This window comes from Colius striatus, chromosome 2 (assembly GCF_028858725.1).
Source record: "Colius striatus isolate bColStr4 chromosome 2, bColStr4.1.hap1, whole genome shotgun sequence".
NCBI classification, from domain to species: domain Eukaryota; kingdom Metazoa; phylum Chordata; class Aves; order Coliiformes; family Coliidae; genus Colius; species Colius striatus.
In genome coordinates, this window is record NC_084760.1 from 5,663,600 (window position 1) to 5,683,221 (window position 19,622).

A 19,622-nucleotide genomic window follows, 5' to 3' on the forward strand; every position below is an offset into this window, starting at 1 on the left:
CTTATGTTCATAGAATCAGAGAACCATAGAATGGTAGGGGTTGGAAGGGACCTTTAGAGATCATCTAGTCCAACCCTGCTGCAGAAGCAGGGTCACCTAGATCAGGTCGCATAGGAACATGTTCCAGCCCATACTCTTCAAGAATGTAGGTGAGGCATTATTGTCACATCTCCTGTTTTGGATTTGGTCATGGTTCTTGGTCATTTCAATCTGGGTTAAATTTCTCTCCCGTTTTATTATCTTTAACACAATTTTAGCAGTGCATCCTGAGAACAAAGCATGCAAGCTGTGAGTGGAGTATCTGTGAAGAGAATAACTCTCCAGTTTCATCAGAAGACTTTCACATTTCTTAAAATTCAGTGCAAGATTAGCCCTGCTCACTGGATCTAGTGCTCACAGAGGTAAAGACATTACCCACAGGATTAAAATTTAGCCTATATTTCACAGCTTTCCTGTGTATACTCTTGTTGACATTTGTAGGTACAAGCCATACATCTTATTATTGTGCTTACTGGTTATTACTATAAGAATTAAGATAAGAATCTTGATGCCAAGAAACCAGCCTGATTTGACAAAAGGCCTTTTAACACACAGTGCAACTCCCATTCTCTACAATGAAGAATGAAACAGGGAACCATGCACGTTGACAAAGGGGTCAAATGAACTGCCACGAAGAACAGTGCAAAGAACTTCCAAATTCCAGCATCATGGGAATCAGATTATCCAGCCAGCAGTGGCATATTCAGTAATTCTGAATTTTACAGCCTTCCTGAAAACAAAACGTGTGGTGTCCTATAGGATAGACTGCAGGCAATAGCCACTTGCCTTCAAAATGATATAAATACTACTCACATCTGTGCAAACACTGTTTTTAGAAGGCTGACTTTCATTGTCCTGTGTTAATTTACAAGGTAAGCACATCTTGTTTTGTACTGGAATGCTGGTGAGTTTAGGAGGTTCACAGTATATTCTAACCTAGCTTTAAAAGACAGCAATAAATACAATAAGTCTATACCTGGATCAGAAAACATCTTTTGAAGCCACGGGGAGGATGCAAGTGCTTCTATAACCTTTCAGTGGAGTTTCCTGTTTTAGAGATTTAACTGCATTATTCTTACAACTTTCTGCAATTCTGTTCCAGCCCCAGGGAAAAAAACACCCATCTAACAGTCACCTTATCTTTTGCTGAATGGTCATCATTATTTATCCCTTATCTCCTTATTTCAGCAGCGTTCTTGTCTGCAAACTGCATCTTAGGTACTTGATCAACCTCTTCACTTTCACCAGAGTCTTACACATCATGTAAGCTCAAGTATTTTTCCAGTGAAACTGTTTTTAGTAGGTGGTGTGATTTGTAACATTTTGACCTGAAAAAACAAACTGATTGGCTTTCACTTGATACCAAAACATATTCACACATTTATGTTGTTCAACAAGCCTTGTACATATGAATATATACAATAACCAGATATTTAAGTTTGAGCTGAAAGAAAGAAGTAACAAACTGAATTGACATGTTAAAAGCAGACATTTTAAACAGTTGTGACATCATTACAGCTTTGAATTTGTTATCAGGGAAAATTTAATACTTAAGATCCTATTTGTATATTCGAATGTTGATGGCAACTGCTGCTCTTTGTTTATACCTGTCACATATTTTCAAAAACCAGAATTCATTAACTTAATGAGTTGAATGGTTGAATATGTCAACCTGGTAACTTGTTTACTGAATTTCAGCATCACAGAATCACACAGAATCACAGAATGTTAGGAGTCGGAAGGGACTTTTAGAGATCATCTAGTCCAACCCCCCCCTGCAGAAGCAGGTTCACCTAGATCAGGTCACATAGGAACATGTCCAGGAAGGTCTTGAAGGCCTCCAAAGAAGGAGCACAACCTTCCTGGGCAGCCTGGGCCAATGTCTTTCATGTTTCTTTCAGAAAATAAACTGGTCATTTTTTTTCCCCCACATCCATGATTCATAACAGCAAGTTGTGCAGCTACATTTAGACAGATTTTTACATAATTGAGGACAAATTCCTGATTATTCAAGCAATTATATGAGAGAAATTGCTAAAATTTCACAACAAGCTATTTTAAAAATTCCATTATTAGCAGCTGAATTCAGTGCATGAGGCTGTTGTAATCAAACACCTACTGTTAAAATCTGTTTATCACAGAATCACAGAATGGCAGGGGTTGCAAGGGACCTGTAGAGATCTAGGCCAACCTCTCTGTTCAAGCAGGTCCACCTAGATCAAGTCACACAGGAACGTATTGAGGTGGCTCTTGTTTATCTCTATATCAGTATAACACCGCTTACAGCCCTGGTTCAAGTAAACAATACTTGAGAAAGAATGAAACTTTAGGAAATACTGCATTTAATACATATAAAAAACTGGATGAATCTGGGCTTTGGTCACTAAGGTTGTTCATATTCTTCAGAGGGTAAGAGCAGACATTCCTAATCCACCATAATTGAGCTGTTTGTTAGATAACATTCTTAGAAACAAAGAGTTTCTACTATTATAATATCTTTTAAAAACTATATTTTCAGGTTCATGACCCTTAAAAAGGAGCGCAGTTGATCACTGGAATAATGGTAGGTATTGAACTTTACTGTGCTCTTAAAATGCAAGATGAACCATAAAAATCTCTACTGTCTTTTGAAATATTACACACATTTCAGACTGGGACAGCAAATGATGTTCTTAAAGTTCTCTATGGCATTTAAAAGTTGAGTCCTCCTTTTCCACACAGGTTAAATGACAAATTCAATGTTAAAAATGAAAGAAGAAGTGTTAGAACTAATTTAAGTGTAAGACTGGGACATGTTTCAGAGAAAATGTGGAAAAAAACTGTTTAAAAATGAGAATAAACAATCAAATATCCTTCAGTGCACATAATTAGTATGTACATTATAATTTAAAACTAGGTATTGATGACTGTTGCTGCTGACCTTTTAAAACCTCTTACAAAATATAAATAGGACAGCCAAGAGAGGGTGGCTGATACACCATGACATAAGGTTCTCTTTTCCTTCTGGGTTTTTTGTTTCCTCTCCACTTGGACTGAAGTTTCTTCTGACTTCTTCAGAAAAGTGCACACCCATACAGACACACACACACACACACCAAATTAATTCCAAAACCATTTTTCTAAGTTTCCAATGGACTTGTATTCCTGGTGTCTTTTCACGTGATCACAAGCGAGACACGCGTGTGATTCCCAGAACCTAGGAAGATGCACCGAGAAATCTTTCTTCCAGTTGAAATAACTAAGGTACATCTTGTTATTTTTGTCAAGCATCAGAAGATATTCTGCCAGCTCTCGAGGGGAGAGAAAATCTTCCACGTGGATGAAAGAGTCTGCTGGAATGTAATTCTCATAGTTTTCTCTGGAAGGCCCCAGTACAACTGGTACTGATCCAGCCAGGAGAGCATTGTAAAGTTTCTCAGTAATGTAATCTTTGTGGATTGAATTTTCAAACGAAAGGTAGAACTTGCAAGTGGAGATAGTCGGGATCAAGTTTTTATCGTTGACGTAGTCTCCAAAGGCTTGTCCGTAGGTGTGGATTTCAACGTATTTGCTAAGCTCATTGTAATACTTGACTCGAGCGTGCTCAGGGTTCCAATTACTTACAACCCAACAGACCAAGTTTTCCTTACTTGGCACTTCAAATGTAAAGGAGCTCGTACCAACCATCATGAAGCCGTAAGGTACCTGAATATCTGAATCGCGCCGGTAAGTCAGGGTCAGGTTGAAGAGGTGTTCTATGCCACTCTTTTGAGGAGTGTGAGTCGGAGACTCCAAATTCATCCAAATCCACTTCTGGAATGGTGGCCTGGCTTGCTGAGGTAAATTAGTCAGATCCCAGCTAATGTCCCTGTGATGAATGAGAACAGCGTGGGATTTGTTATATAGGGAGCGGTCAATAGTCAGATGGCACCCGTGGATGTTGAACATTGTCTGGCAGGACGTGAGATCGAATGTCTGACCGAAAGGCCAAACCCAGATCAAAATAGTAGTCTCATTAAAATTATCAGTTTTGGAAGAAAAGAAGCTCTTCATTTTCAGAACTGAACTGGCTGATTCGATAGGACCAGAGATCCAGCTGTTTGTTGGTTTGATGTAAATTAGTATAAATGCCATGAAACAACCAAGGACAATGAAGATAATAAAAAATGGCCGGAAAATTCCTTTAGATGTCGATGTCATAATTTGTTCTGAGAAAAAAAAGAGAGGAAGAGAAAGAGAGGAAATAACATCAGGTATAAAATTATATATATATATATATATATATATATATATATATATATATGTCATGTTAAAGCAATCAGACATCAAAATGGATAGAACTTCAATACCCTCAGGAGCTTCCTTTGAGTGGAGAGGGTGTGGGTTCTTGCATGCTGTTTATGACAAAGGGACAATATTTCTCCTTGTTAAAAGCTAATTGACATAAATTAAAAGCAGGATTTGAATACATCTCATACTTCATACAAGTGAGATTATATCTTGAGAAGCCTTTTTGCTTAGAACCTAGGCCAAGAGTTCGAGACACACAAGACAGGCAAAGTTACCTACTGATTCCATCCTTGCGTCTGTGTAATGGGATAACGTCCTGCAGATTTGCTCCATTCAAGTTTATGTGTGTAGATGTATAGAGGATATAGGATTAGAGGAATAAAAAAGAAGGGGACTGGAATTGTAATCAATAAGACTATTGGAAAACTAGTTCCTATGTGATGGCTACATGGAGTGATCTTTTCCAGAGGGATCCTGAAATAGCTAGGGAAGGAAAACAACAATAGAGGTCCTTAGCTCCTGTGCTCCCATATGCACACTCACTTAGTTTCCACATAAACAAAAATGAGTAAAAAGATGTCCTTAAGTATTTGATTCTGTTTTTATGCCATAATCCTGTGTTAAAATTAGGAAAAAAAAAATTTGTTGCATCTTTGTAAGGTACCATTTTTTCCAGGGGAAAAAAGGGGTAAGGAGTTAATATAGCCTCCATTGTCCTCTCTCTGGTTGTCTCTTCCTGAGACAAGAGAGAAATCGTTTTCCAGAGCTTCTCTTCCCTGTGGTTCTTGTGCAACCTAGCAAACTTAAGGGTTGCTTATTTGCTAACATTTGCTCCTGAACATAGCTCTAGAATTCAGAGCTGTTCTAAAAATAAAACCAGTTAACTCTTACTGACATGCAATAAAAGATTGGTGAAAGTTAGTTGCTAAAAAGTGTTCAGAATATACTGTCTTGCTGTAGAAATATAACTCTACAGTGCATTTCCATTACTGTAAAATTCGTCTGGCTCCCTTTTTCTGCATATTATTCACTTATTGTTTATTCAATTTTCAGTTACTGTTGATTCAGTCACTCTGTATGTTGTCTTTCCTGGTTAGTTCCACATTTTTTAAATAAAGATGCCACCCCTAAATACATACTTAAATACAGAATATCTATGCAGATAAATAAGTAAAAAATGCATAATCACAGAAAGCAGAAAGTTAATTTAAGGCCTTTTAACCCAGTTTTCATAGCTTGTCTCCTCTAACCTGTGAAATAAGTAGTTAAACTCAGAATGAAGACATGATAGAATGTGATTCCAAGTTCCATTAATTCAAAATAACTTTGCTGCTTTGTGAGTGCAAAAACTCATGTGTGAATGTAGCATTACAGTTACAACAAAAAGTGTTTTCACATTCCTTGTTGAGGAAAGGAGAAAGGAGGGAACATCATGCTTAGATTCAGTCTAATATTACATCTTGACACAAACAGGAATTTGCCACAATGTCTCCCCTGTTTTGGGAAGACAGATGGTCTTAATTCTGGTTTTAGTTATTGTGGTGGGTTAACCTTGGCTGACTGACAGACACCCACCCAGCTGCTCTCCCAGTCTCCCTCCTCAACTTTACAGGAGGAGAGGATAAGATGAATATCTCATGGGTTGAGGCAAGGACAGGTAGATCGCTTGCCAGTTACTGTCACAGGCCAAACAGACTCTTCTTGGGGAAAATGAATGTAATTTATCACCAATTAAAATAGATTTGGATGGTGAGAAACAAAGACAAAAGTTAAAATAACACACATGCACACCAACTTCTTCCCAGGCTCAACTTCTTCCTTCATCCCAGCTCCTCTGCCTTCGCTCTTCCCCTGAGCAGCGTGGAGGGATGGGGAATGGAGCTTTGTGGTCAGTTCACAATGGTTCTTCTCAGATGCTCCTTCCTTCTCACACTTTTCAGGACAGTGTGAGAAGTGTTTTGTCCTTTCAGGACAAAAACATCTTCTCCTGCATGGGCTTCAAGGCATATTCCTGTGTTCTGGTGCGAGGCCATCCCTGGGCTGGTGTGGGTACTGCTCCACAGTGATCCTCCATGGGCTGTAGGAGCACCTGGGCTCTAGTGTCTGGAGCATCTCCTCCCATCCTCCTTTTCTGACCTTGCTGCTCACAGGCTTGTTTCTCACTTTTTTTCAGCCCCTCATTCCTCTCTGCCTGTCCCTTTCTTAACTACACTTTCCCAGAGGTGCCATTGTTTTATCAGCGGGGCCCAGCCATGAGGTGGCTGGGCTGGAGCCGGCTGGAACCAGCTGCATCCGGCACGGGGCAGCCCCGGCCTCCCCTCACAGAGACAACCCCACAGTCCTGGGCACAGTCACCCCATAGTTATATAAAACATAGTGGTATATTGAGTCTGACACTTTTGTCTCGGCCCCATTAGGATGTAGTTCAGCAGGTCCCTCTCACAGGGGAGGAACTGTTGTGTTCATGGCTTTTCCACTCATTGAATCCCTCTGAAAGAAATACATGGTTTTACAGCATCATCACATTGGCTTTTTTTTTAGCCTATGTTGGTTTTTGCTGGAAAATATGTCTAGGGGAAGGTTATGACCCACGAGAGGAGAAGGATTCTTCTTGCTTTACTATAGTGAAAGACAGAATGGAGTCTCTAAGGAAGTCTCTAAGGATTTAGGCTGAGCAGCTCTAGGAGATGAAGCTCATTGAAACCAATGAAACCAACATACAGAATAGGTATAGCTTTTCAGTGTGAGCTGAGTTTGAACAATACCTTGGAAAAGGTGTCTATTCACAGAGACTGATAATTTTCTAGTGATTGAAATGGAAGAGAAATCAGGAAAGGACCTTACATTGTGTCTCGTAACTTAGCTACCTTCCAGTTCAAAGCCCTTTGACACAAACCTCTCTGGTAGGGATTATTTTACACTAGGCTCTGCTGCTAACTAATAAAAACCCCTGCATCATCTCATGGCAATTCTTGCTCTATAGGAAATGACCAGATATTATGTATTCCTTTGCCTGCTTGTAATTCTAGTGTGTGCATGGTGTGGCATTTGGGCAGGAAGCTTTGAGTTGTAGTGAGAATCTGAAGATAAACACTTGCTCTTTGTGCTACTCAGATCACCAATATTAACATCTCACAGAACTGAACGGGTAAGTTTGCCTATTTTATCCCTTCCAGATCTGTTTCCTTACGTTGCTTTGCTGCCCTGTGAACTCATGTATCCTCTCCTGATCTGGGATCACAGTTGTTGAGATTTGGCTTTTCACCAAAACACTAGCTTACAGTCAGGATAGTCCTTTTCGGTTTACCACTGTTTGGATTCATAGAACTAACCATTCATTATACAGACTCATAGATCCATAACATGTATAGGCATCACTGGCATACTGCACTTTGAAGCTACTGCTAATGGCATGGTGGAAAAGGGTTGTAAGAGCAAAGCACGTTAAAACTTGCAATGAGAGGCTTGAAGGGAAGCAGAAGACCCGAGCAGACTCATAAAAATACCACTTAGATATACCCCGAGGAGCTGGACAGGATTTTGTCATGGAATTCTTGCTTTCCATTCCATTTTATGTTAACCTTAATAGCTATTAAGGAGTGCATTGGGAATAGCAGTAATTTTTCAGGATGAAGTGCTAACCTCAGTTAATAGAAGTTAGCAACAACTTCTGTGCTTCATAAAGCAGATTGAGGAACCTATGGAAGGGACCAGCAAACTCTGCCTTCATGGCCTTTGGGACTGAGTCCTGCACATAACAGTATGGTGAAGTAAGCAACTGTTGACCTATTTTCTTAAGCTTGTCCCTAATGCTAAGAAGTACAGGTTGCTGGGTTTTTTTTTGTTTGTGCACTAGAAATCCTGGCCATTTTTTTTCACAGCATTCTTCAAAATGTGGAGTCTTTTCCATATATATATATTTCCTCTTCTATGTCCAAGATAACCACTGATCTTCTGCTGTAATTCTCAGTATGAAGGTGCCACTAAGGAGACATTTGTTCCCAAACATCCAGTCATAGAATCATAGAATGGTAGGGGTTGGAAGGGAACTTTAGAGATCATCCAGTCCAACCCCCCTGCAGATGCAGGTTCACCTAGATCAGGTCACACAAATGTGTCCAAGTGGGTTTGAAGACCTTTTGCTTTGAAGCTGGTAGTGCTGGGTCACAGCAGCCAGCAACCAGCACAGCTCCCCTGGGTGTCCTCAGGGGCTTCTCTGCAAATACCTCATCAGCTGTGGAGCTGTCGTGAGGAACTCATCATGGAAGTGAAGGGAGGTGTTGTAACCTCATAGTCCTTCACTAACACCATGCCAGGCTCCTAAAATAGTCTTGGGAAGTCCGATCTAATTCTTCACAGAGTCCACAGAATGTTTTATGCTTGTTTTTAAAGGCAGTGAAAAGGTCCAAGAAATCCACATCATCTACTGTTCACCCCTGTTGAATATATTTTTTCCTTAAAACAAAAGAAATCTCATCTCCAAATTCCTAGTTAGAATATTCCACAATTGGCATTTGACATTTGTGTTTAAGGGGACTTAAAGTTGTTTCATTCAATGTCATAGAATCAGAGAATGGTAGGGGTTGGAAGGGACCATTAGAGATCATCCAGTCCAACCCCCCTGCAGAAGCAGGTTCACCTAGATCAGGTCACACAAATGTGTCCAAGTGGGTTTGAAGACCTCCAAGGAAAGAGGGCAGCCTGGGCCAGGGCTCCCTTACTGAAACACTGAAATAGGTTTTTCTTATGTTTAAGCGGAACTTTTTGTGGTCCAGCTTCATCCCCTTACCCCTTGTCCTATCACTGGATGCAACAGAAAAAAAGTGCTGCCCCAACCTCCTGACACCCATCATTTAGATATTTGTAAACATTAATGTAAACATTAATGAGATCCCCCCTCAGTGTCCTCTTGTCCAGGTTAAACAGCCCCAGTTCCCACAGCCTTTCCTAGCTTTCCAGTCAAGTAACCTTAGCTCACCCTTCCTCTTTCATGGTTTTCCTTCTACCACTGAATCACAGATTTCTTCTTTTTTTGTGTGTGTGGATCCCCTCCCCCATCGGCCTCTGGCATGCCAGACTCTGAAAAGAAAAGGTTGTCAAAGAAATGTGTTTGCTGAGACTTTTGTGAACTGGAAGAATTCAGTACTTTGGATAGTTTTGTTATAAAGTACATTGCAGAGTGTTGTGGAACAGCAAGTATCTTCCAGGTGCTTTTTTTTCCAAATCCAAAGTAGGGTATTTCATCACTACAAGACTATTTCTCTTGTTTCAAAACTTAGCAAAGCTCCTTTTTAAGTGCAAAACTTGGCATTCCAGCAGCAAGCAGCTCCAGTTAGGGGCAACACAAAGAGGGAGATGGTAACAGGGTACCAGCAGCTTTAACCCCAAGTACACCAGGCAAGGTATACTTGCAAAACTATCTCCATTTTGTGAAGGCATCATGAGAGATAAAATGGGATTTTATGGAAACGGTTTTATCATGGCTTCATTACAACAGTGAATTCTCAATCATCCAAGAAGGGAGAGACATGTGGTGGGGTTTTTTTTTTCTGGTTATGCAACACTTCAGGAGGGAGAAAATGTAACCTTTTTGGTTGATAATATCAATGCCTGTTTCCCTGCTGTATTTTTACACTAGTTTCTCTGGTATACCCTCAGGGTTTTTCCAGTAGCCCAACGTTTATCACTACTTGCAGAGGTATTACTGACATTGCTACTCCAGCACTGAGATTTTCCTGAGGAGAAAGAAAGGATTTTAAAATTAAGCTGGAGCAAAGATTTTTGAAACCATAGACACTGAGTAATGAATAAAAAAGTCACTTGTCACTCATCTCAGAATTAGGTGTTCAGAGCTAACTCTTATCTTCATCATCACTTGGTCTCAGGACAACTCAAGAAGAAATACTGAAAATCCTCATGATAGCCTCTGAGGATCACTCCTGGGATCAAACTGGGTACTTCTGACACGGAGGGCTGACTGAGACTGAGGACCAGAAGGACACAGAGGCAAACAGTCAGAGACACTACATTTAGAAACATTTAGACAGCTAGCGATGTAGATACTCTGGAGCTTTTAAAAGGACAGTTGAGTGCAGTGGAAACTGATAGGAATCACAAGAAAACACTTGTTATTGTTAGAAAGAAAGCTCATTTGAAATTGCTCTGCCTGTCCTCCAGCATGTTTCCCCAGCCTCAGCTGTGGCATTTATGCTAAGAGCTGTGTTTTCTTAGACCTTACTTCCAATTAGCTGGAGCTTTTTCACCTGCAGTGTTAAAAGAAAACTGATTGTCAAAGGATAGTCTGAGAGTGACTTTTTATCTCCAAGTCACTGCTGTGTGGATGTGCTCCAAATTGCTTTTGCATTAGCTCTCTGAGATTGAAGAATGCTTCTTTTTATTGGAAATAACTCTCACTGTTATGCCTCCTCTGTCACAGCCGGAATGGTGGATTTTTCTCCCCCACAGTCCAAACATGGACTTGCTTCCACGCCTTTCCATGCCTGTCCCACAGATTTCTGGAAGCAATCCAGTATGAAAAGGCTCAACAGAGCTGCATACAGTTAAAAGGCTGAAAGATGAATGAGCTGCTAATCTCAGACTGTGTATTTTTACTCTGTTGTTTGCAACATTCTTTTTCTCTCCCTCTCCCCATCTCCTTTGTTTTGGGGTTATTCGTTGGGTTCCTCAGCTCCTGGTTTTGTGTATTTGCAGTTTGAGAGCAGTACAGAATAGTTGAACTCAACAAGGGGTAGTTTTGATTTTGAAGGGGTTTAGAAAAATTATCTAAGAGCATCCTGAGGACAGGTAGCCATTAAGATAGATTGCTTAGGGACTGTGCTGAATCTATCACAGGAGACTGTTAAGAACAGGTTAGACAAGCACCACTAAGCAGTAAGAGATCAGATTCTGCCCCCAGGTCCCTGGGGAGGGGTGGGCTAGATGACCTCACTTAATTCCTTGCAGCCTCTGTGCTGAGTGATATATATTAACCACAGATTCTTGTAAAATACACCAAATAAAAACACGAGCTGGATGTCTGAAGGTGCAAAGAATCGGTGATTAAATGAGTAAAAAGTAAAATCTTGGAATTTGTCTTGCAAACTATGAAGTAGCCATGCTGTATGCAGTTAAAATGTGAAGGGAACTGAAAAAGAGAGGCAACAAAAAAGCCTCTATTTTCAAAGGCTAAATGCAAAGCTTCCTCTCAATTACTCGCTGGGGTACTGCTGTTTTTGAGAATCTCTGAATCTTGTCCCCTCAGGCCTTGCTGAGGAAAATCCTCTTCTCAACTCCCTGCTCCCAACTGCTGTGCAACACACAGCATGCTGCCACGGCTCAGCAGCTCCCAGCCTTCCCCTGTGATTGTCATCCATCCTCTCCTCCCCACGGCAGTCACACACTGGTACTCTCCAGCTGCTTAGGCAACAGCTCAGCGGTTCCTTTCTACGATCCAAGCAAGCCAGGGACACAGAGTCTCTGAGAACACAAGAGGGAAGTGATTACAGGAATGCTGTCCATACTGGAGTGAATGTCTCCACTGCCACACATGGAAAAAACAACAAAAAAGGTGGAATTGCCCCAAAATTCTGTCAGCAAGGAGCTTTTCCAGACAATCTGGCATTAGTGCCAGGACACTCCACACTGCAGCTGTGTCTCTTTCTAATGGTGAGAATTTAGCTTTGTCTCAGAGGGAACCGTTAGTACTCTCCATTCCCTCCCTGGCACAAGTGGAAAATATATGCATGCAAAGCCATCAGAAATCTCAGCAGCATTGCCAGCCTTGGTAACATGCAGAGACAGGACCTTTTTTACCTTAACTTCCACGTTGGCTTGTCCACATCACAGATAGTTTATGATGGATAACGTTGTGTGAAAAAAGTGCTGCCTTTCCATATCATTCTAGCTAAAGACAAGGGAGTTCTTCACCGCTGCAACTTAGTAGAAAACTTTATCTGCTTGAAGATGAAGCTCATCTTAGCTATGTAGCACAAACCAGTCCACACTTCTTTCAAAAGCCCTGAAAAAGCTCTTCATGAAATGAAGTTGATTGAAGCAAAGCTGGTCCAGAAGCAAGTGGTCTCTTTCTCCTTTATTTCCATGTGGTCTGAGGACAGCAAACTGCTGTTCTCTCTGGTTCTGCCAGAACTGCAGAAAGAGCTCCTCAGTAGCTTTGTGGCTGGCTCGTAAAACTGCAGCCCAGCAGCTGAACTACAAATAACATACCTGCACAAGCTATGTATTTGTGATGGTCACCAGCCCACCAGAAAGCCCTTGTTAACTGACAGTGGCTGTGAAAACGGTGTGAGCTAAGCCAAACCATAGGCTTTGCTGTGCACATGTGCTAAACTCCACATCCCAGGATCACAGGTGCTTCTGGCTCATTTCCTACTATATAGCTCCCTAATACAATGGCAAAAACACCTCCCTGTGCAAAACAGCCAAATCAGAATCAGCAAAGAGCAGACGATGCCTGCTCATAATAGCAAACACTTACTGCAGGGGCAAAGTGGGACTTTTGGAGCCCCAAGCACCAGCTGTTTGTGTAGATATGATTAGAGGCTGTGTGCAGTAGTTTCACTGCTGACTCTTGCTGCATAGGCAAGCTTGAAAATGTTAATTGGGATTTAACGCTGCCTTTTTTTTTTTTTGCAGATAACAATTGCACAGATCTGGAGGATTCTGCCAGTAGCAGCATAAGTCCTGAGACAGCTCTGTAGCCTAGAAAGAAAGCCTGAAGGGCTTCTATAAGTAAAATCCTCATAATCTGATCTCTACTTCACATTTCACTTCTCTGCCTGCCTAGCACCTTAAGAAATCCATTATACCTCTGAGTCTGGGAGCTGATATAACTGGGGTTTTTTTTAGGATGCAGGTCAATGCTCTTGCTTTAATTTGCAAAGCCTCAAGTGCTATGGCTACTAGTTGCCAGTAAGAAAACAACAGCCCTAGAGAGGAAAGAAAGGCACTGAAGTGCTCTAATCAGTTGCAACATGCTCTATGGCTGGAAGGGAGAATGACATTTAGTAATACAGTCAGAAGGAAGGTCAAGAAGACAGGTGATGATTTATAGGCTTATTGTTTTGAAATACATCCATATTCCTTGCAAATAAGACTTTTCAGTTCCCCCTCCCTCCCCCATCACAGGGTGCAAAGATGGACATTTGTTTCAGAAATCCAAACTACTGAATTGCATCTCTGGACTACTCTGAACAAAGAACTAAGTGTCGATCAACAGGACTCAAGATGTCCAAGATGTCCAGCTTCTTTTGCTTGTTGCAGAAACGACTTGAGCAAAGCTCCTCATTGCTCTAGCTTTCAAAAAAGAACATCAATGACTCAAAGCTTCAGGTTAGAGTCTATGTACAGAGAATACAAACCCTTCATATCATAAGATATTGAGTGGCAAAAATAATGATTGCTTATTTTCCATCTGAGAAAAGTGCAATCCAAGTAAGTGATGTAATGTAGAGACATTCAAAACCCACCTGGACATGTTCCTGTGTGACCTAATCCAGGTGGTCCTGCTTTGGCAGGGGGTGGATTAGATGATCTCTAAAGGTCCCTTCCAACCCATATTAATAATATTTTAGAATGGTAGGGGTTGGAAGGGACCTTTAGAGATCATCTAGTCCAAGCCCCAAGCAGAAGCAGGTCCCACCTAGATCAGGTCACAGAGGAACATGTCCAGATGGGTTTTGAAAACCTCCAAAGAAGGAGCCTCCACACCCTCCCTGGGCAGCCTGTGCCAGGGCTCCCTCACTGAAACACTGAAATAGTTTTATCTTGTGTTTAAATGGAACTTTTTGTGTTCCAGCTTCATCCCATCACTCCTTGTCCTGACACTAGACATCATTCTATGGTTCTATGATTCTATGAAACGAAGTGCTTTGTCTTTCTGGAGTAAAAGAATTAGCAAGTTACTATAAAGATTAGTCAAGTTTGTACAGTGGAAACAAAACCAGAAGACTTCTAAGAGTCCAATCCAAGCAGCTTCCTACTCATGCACTGAGGGAAAGTGCCAGATCCATATGGAGTGAATTCAGAACAATTCCTAATCATTTTATAAGAAGTTTATACATACTCTCTCACACACACACACAAACCCCTGTAGTGGATGTGGGATGGTAGTGATTTTCCACAGCAGCTCCTGCAGTGCTGTGCTTACTGTTGGTATCAATATTATGACTCCTGCTCACACAGCATCAGGGCTGTCCCTCCAGCATTCCTTCCCCCACCTTCACCAATAGCTGTGGGTGCGCACAATCTTGGGAGGGACCATGGCCAGAACAGCTGCCCCAGGCTGACCAAGGAGATATTCCACACCATATGAGGTCAGCTCAGTAATATAAACTGGGGGAGAGGAGCAGGAAGGGGAGGCGAGATTCATTTCTGCCCTTCCAAAAGCGAGCGCTCCGCGTGCCGAAGCCCTGCTTCTCGGGAGGTGGCCGGACATGGCTGCTGATGGCAAGTAGAGAGTAACAGCTTTAGCTGCTTTTGCTTTGCTGTTTCTTTATTAAACTGCTTTTATCTCAACGCACGAGACTCCCATCTTATTTTCTCCCCTTCCCTGGCTTGCTGAGGAGGTGGGGGATAGAGCGGTGTGCTGGGCACCTGGCATCCAGCCAGGGTCAAACTACCACAACCCCAAAAAGTCATCTCCCCATATCTAAAACCTATCAACAAGGAAAGTAAATTTTAAACAGAGTACATATTTTGGCTAGTTTTTACTGTAAAATCAGCAAATAGCCTTTCCCAAAGCTCTGAAACTGCAAATTCTTCTAAGGAAACACAACTGCAATCGAGAGAAACCAGTGGTGAATTTTCTTGGAGTGTCTCTTTGTGAGTACAACAAAAGGAAGAGCAGAGTGCTGGGACTACTAGTATAACAAGCTGAGAAATACAAAGCTTAACAGAAAGTCAACGAAAAGGCTGTTTCTGTAGGAAAGAAAAAAGAAGAAATCCTTCAGTCAAGAAATAGTAAAAGCATGAAGAATGTGATGAAGGAGCAATTGTGTGAGGATAATTCTGCGGTAGTTACAAACACCTGCATGTTCTAACATCACCTTAGGTGATGTTTCCTTGTTACCACTTATTGTCCTGGTTAACATCTGCCCTGATGACTCTGAGAGAGTCTCAAGGTCATGTTCTCCAAAAAGTGGATTCATTACTGGGTGTGCAACTCTCCCACAACCACACACTCAGGAGAGACACTGATAATCTCTTTCAAGGTTGCACAATTCTGGGTGCTCTGTGGTAATTCCACAAATCAAGGCCACGCAACATGAGTTTCTGTGCTGTATTTATGCACAAAAATCACAAGGTTATACACACCTATGTACAATGATTGGTCAAAATTTCTTTACCTAGTATGTACATTAGCACACATAGATTCCTAGAATCAGAGAATGGTTTCAGCTGGAAGAGCCCTTTAAGCTCATGGAGTGCAGCCTTTGTCCCAGCCCTATCAACCACTAGACCATTTCCCTCAGTGCAACATACACCCACCTCTGAAACCCCTCCAGTGACAGTGACTCCCCTACCTCACACTTTGTCCTCTCCACCTTTTTCTTGTGAGTCTGGGATGTAAACAAAGTCAGTGGTGACCATCTCCACCTGCTTCAATCACCTTCCACCTACTTTCTCCATAGTTTGACAGGCATAGGTGGTTTGTCACAGTCTCTTGACTCTACTTCCCATTAATCTTACCTAGGTCTCTGCTTTTGACACACATATACAATGGTGGATTGTTTCATACTTAATCGTTGTTCTTTAAGTGTTCCTAACAAAGTTGTCCCCATTCTTTTGACTTTTGGACATCATTTATACTATGGGAATGAAGAATATTCTCCACAGGCTCTTGACAGGACATTGAACAAATCAGATGAGTAGTTAGTGCAGAGATCACTCTTCACTTGAAGAGACTCAAGCCATTGGTTATTTCTTAAGCTTATTGTGTTCCCTTTTATGTTTGTTAAAAAGAGAAGTTAAATATTTGCAGTGTAAGTTAAAGCAGTTTATTCTAATGTTCAATTATTGAATTTTACTGTCATACATTATTCTGCTCTTAATAGAGCAGAAATTCCATAATGAAGTAATAAATTTTTTACCACTACTGTAATAGTTTAATGTAAAATTATTTACTGTGTCTTGTAAATACAATTTGCCAAGCAGTCTGTTTCCCATCTTGAGGTTTGCAGCCCATAGTCTTTATCTGGTACAATCCTACTGTACATATTAAAACCAGATATTTAAACAGGAGAAAGAAGAAGTTTCCTTTCGTTCCTACTACATGAGGAAGATTTTATTTAGTCATCTTACTCAGAAAACAACTTTCTAAAGAAAAGTCAGCAGGGATAGCCAGAAGGAAATACCACAAGAGAGAGAGGGCAAGGGAAATAAATTGGAAAAATGTAAAAAAGGAGCTAGATATAAGGTCAACAGCACTCCATTTAATTCTATATTCCTCTGCTTTAAGGACATTGCTGTAAAGAAAAATGATGGCATGGAGTTGCCTTTGCAGTCTGTGAATCCCTGCAGCTAATGCTGCTTAGCAAGTGTGAGTAGCACTAATTTGATTATGAGAATGACAAGAGAGGCCTAAACCCCTGGTTCAGTAGGATACCCCAAGTCCTTCCCAAACCAGAAATGGGCACTACTAGTAAGGATGGAGAGAAATACTGATATCTGGACCCAAAACTGTAACCCTGAAAACCTCTCTTTGTTTGTCTCTTAACGACAGTCATGCTTAAACTCTCCCAGGCCCTCTGCCTTTCAGGCTCCTGTGTGCCTTGCAGCATGGTGCCAGTGCATCCCCAGAAGGGCCTCATTCTTCACAGAGAAGGGCAATTCAAAATCCATAAAGGAGCTAGCTATCCCAGCCCTGAGGATGTAGATGTTCCTACAAGAGCAGACTCCATCTTGCATGCAGCGGTAGCAGCTGCTTTTTGTTTGTCTGGATTTAAAAGAAACAGGTATAGGATGAAATCCCTTTATGCAGCAATTGAAGCTATGACCTACTAGATATGAATTGTACTTCAGCCTGAAGCGATTCACACCTAGATATTTCATGTTCCTTAAAGATTCCCTAGCTCCTGGGTGACAATGGCTGGCTATTTCAAATTCTGAGAAGAGCTTTAGGATCAGAGGCCAGGAATCCTTTCCTTCTTATTGGTGCCTTTAGCTGCTAATCAAGAAATTACAGGTTTCCCTTGACCTCCTTCTGTCTCTTGCTTATTGACTCCCTAATGATTTGCCCAAGGGCACGTCTGCAGCAGTAGAAGGTGGAGTCATCTTCCTTCCCTGTACTACAACCCTGTGAAGAGAAGGTGGCAGAGGTGGTTTGAATCTCCTTTGTTGGAAAGATCATAAGACCCAGTGTGTGTTTTGGGTGAATCCTCCTCTGGCTGTGCTTCAAAAGGTGCAAGTCCCTAACTTCTTCATAAAAGACAGAGGTTAGCTCCCTGATCTCAAGGGAGGATTCTCAGCTCTGAAGCCAAGAAGGAACCACTCCTTCAGAGCACTTGATGTGCTTTGGTGAGGGAAGACACATCCTCAGTCCTGTTCTAGGCAGCCTCTTCTGCAGTTGTGCTATGTGTCTCCATCTTTAGGTGCCTAACTAATTTCATGCCTTGGGCAGGTGCTGTAGGCACTCTAATGAGGCTTTTGGGCTAACAGACAGACATCCTAATGCTCAGCACACAAGCTGGTTTTTGAGTGCAGCCTTTGGGGTACATGATCAGATGTGGTTAGACGTCACAGGAAACAAAGATTAAATGACCACAAAGTCTCCCTCCCAGACAAATTAAATGGAATTTCAGCTGGAACACATCTATCATAAATTCTCACAAAGGGAGCAAAATCAAAAGCATTGGTTAGTTAGGAAATCTTGATTTCACTGACCAGTATCTTGGTCTGATGAAGGACAGTACAGTTTTGACAGGGCAATTAAAGCCTGTTGGTGCCCTGCCAAGTCTCATATATGGGGCAGAGAATGAAGTGGTAGAAGGACTTTTTAGCTCTTCTATCAGCCTGAGTTTAGTTGAGTGGAATTTAATTAGTGTAAAGTGTTGATCTCTTGCTATCTGATAGGCACCTATAGCATGAGACTAAATGTCATCTCTCCTCCTTTAATAAAACACTTTAAACACTACAAATTAAAAGTCCCATATCAGCCAAATAAAATGCTGCTCTAGTAATAAGAATACTTCTGAAATGCCTTCCCTTAAAGAATCTTTTGGACTTTTACAAGCATAAATTAAGTTTTAATCAGAGCACAGTCTCAAAATTATGACTGAAGCTGCTTTATGTGGAGTAAAAGAGGGGTAGAAATCCCAGGAAGAGAAAGGAATGTTCTCCATATCGTTAAGATTGTGGCAGATATTTGACAGTGATTATTTCAATTAACATCAAAACAGCTGAGTCTGTGAGTTAGAATATTTTCCTTCAAACAACTGTCTCCAGAAACTAACCATACTGTGTTTAGGCAGATCAGATATCTCTGGCATGTAGCTGTTTCAAATCTCTGAAAAGACACCTTAATATTTTTGATTGTAGGATGTTAGTAAAGAGAAATGGGAGATTTATTCAGATTAATGTCAATGACCCCCAATGATCTGTACAGGAACAAAACCCACAACCTGTTTTCAGAACTATTGTCAAAATCCTGTCAGCAAAGCTGGGCTTGCTGAAAGACAAGAAGTATCAGAGATGAAATCCTGCTCACAGGAACACTGGAAAACCTTTGATTCATGTCAGTATGGTCAGTGCTTTTTCCTTTCAGGTGAGTGCCGCAACATGGAAGAAGTGAGGAAAAGAGCTCAAAAGCTATCCCTTTGTGATTAAAGCTGTCTTAGAAATAAAAACCTAAGGCAACTCAGGAGACAGCAAGACAGATGTAAGTCAGAGCTCAGGGAATCTAAATGCTGGAACAGGTTACAAATCATAAACACTCTCCCATATACACACATACACAAAGGCACACACACTGCAACCTTAGGAAAGATTGAATCACCTGTAAGAGCATGTCTCAGCTTTCACACCTGCAATATTCAATAAATAGAAACAGAAATGTTTCTATATATATATGTACATACACCATTGATGTGGTATTTGCAGCACACAGTTCCTTACACTCCCTGAAATGTGGCTCATCAATTCTGCTTTGTGTTTCTTTGCATCCATACACTTACATCTGCATGCAGATATACACAGATATGGAGATATATACACATGCATGTGTATGCTTCTGAATATATAGGGGACTATAGCCCAACCTGCTGAATATAGGCAGAGGCAATGGTCCTAATGAGATGTGC

At 41.2% G+C, this 19,622-nt stretch overlaps 1 protein-coding gene across 2 annotated transcripts in view; it reads right to left on the reverse strand.

The window, feature by feature from the left end:
* Positions 1-1,654: 1,654 nt before the first annotated feature.
* Positions 1,655-19,622, reverse strand: part of FUT9 (fucosyltransferase 9) — a 123,911-nt gene continuing 105,943 nt past the window's right edge. For both annotated transcript variants that reach the window (XM_061990517.1, XM_061990518.1), the window contains exon 2: positions 1,655-4,226. In XM_061990517.1, coding sequence (XP_061846501.1) covers positions 3,139-4,218 — 1,080 coding nt within the window. In that variant the 5' untranslated portion in view covers positions 4,219-4,226 and the 3' untranslated portion in view covers positions 1,655-3,138. The remainder of the gene's footprint in view (positions 4,227-19,622) is intronic.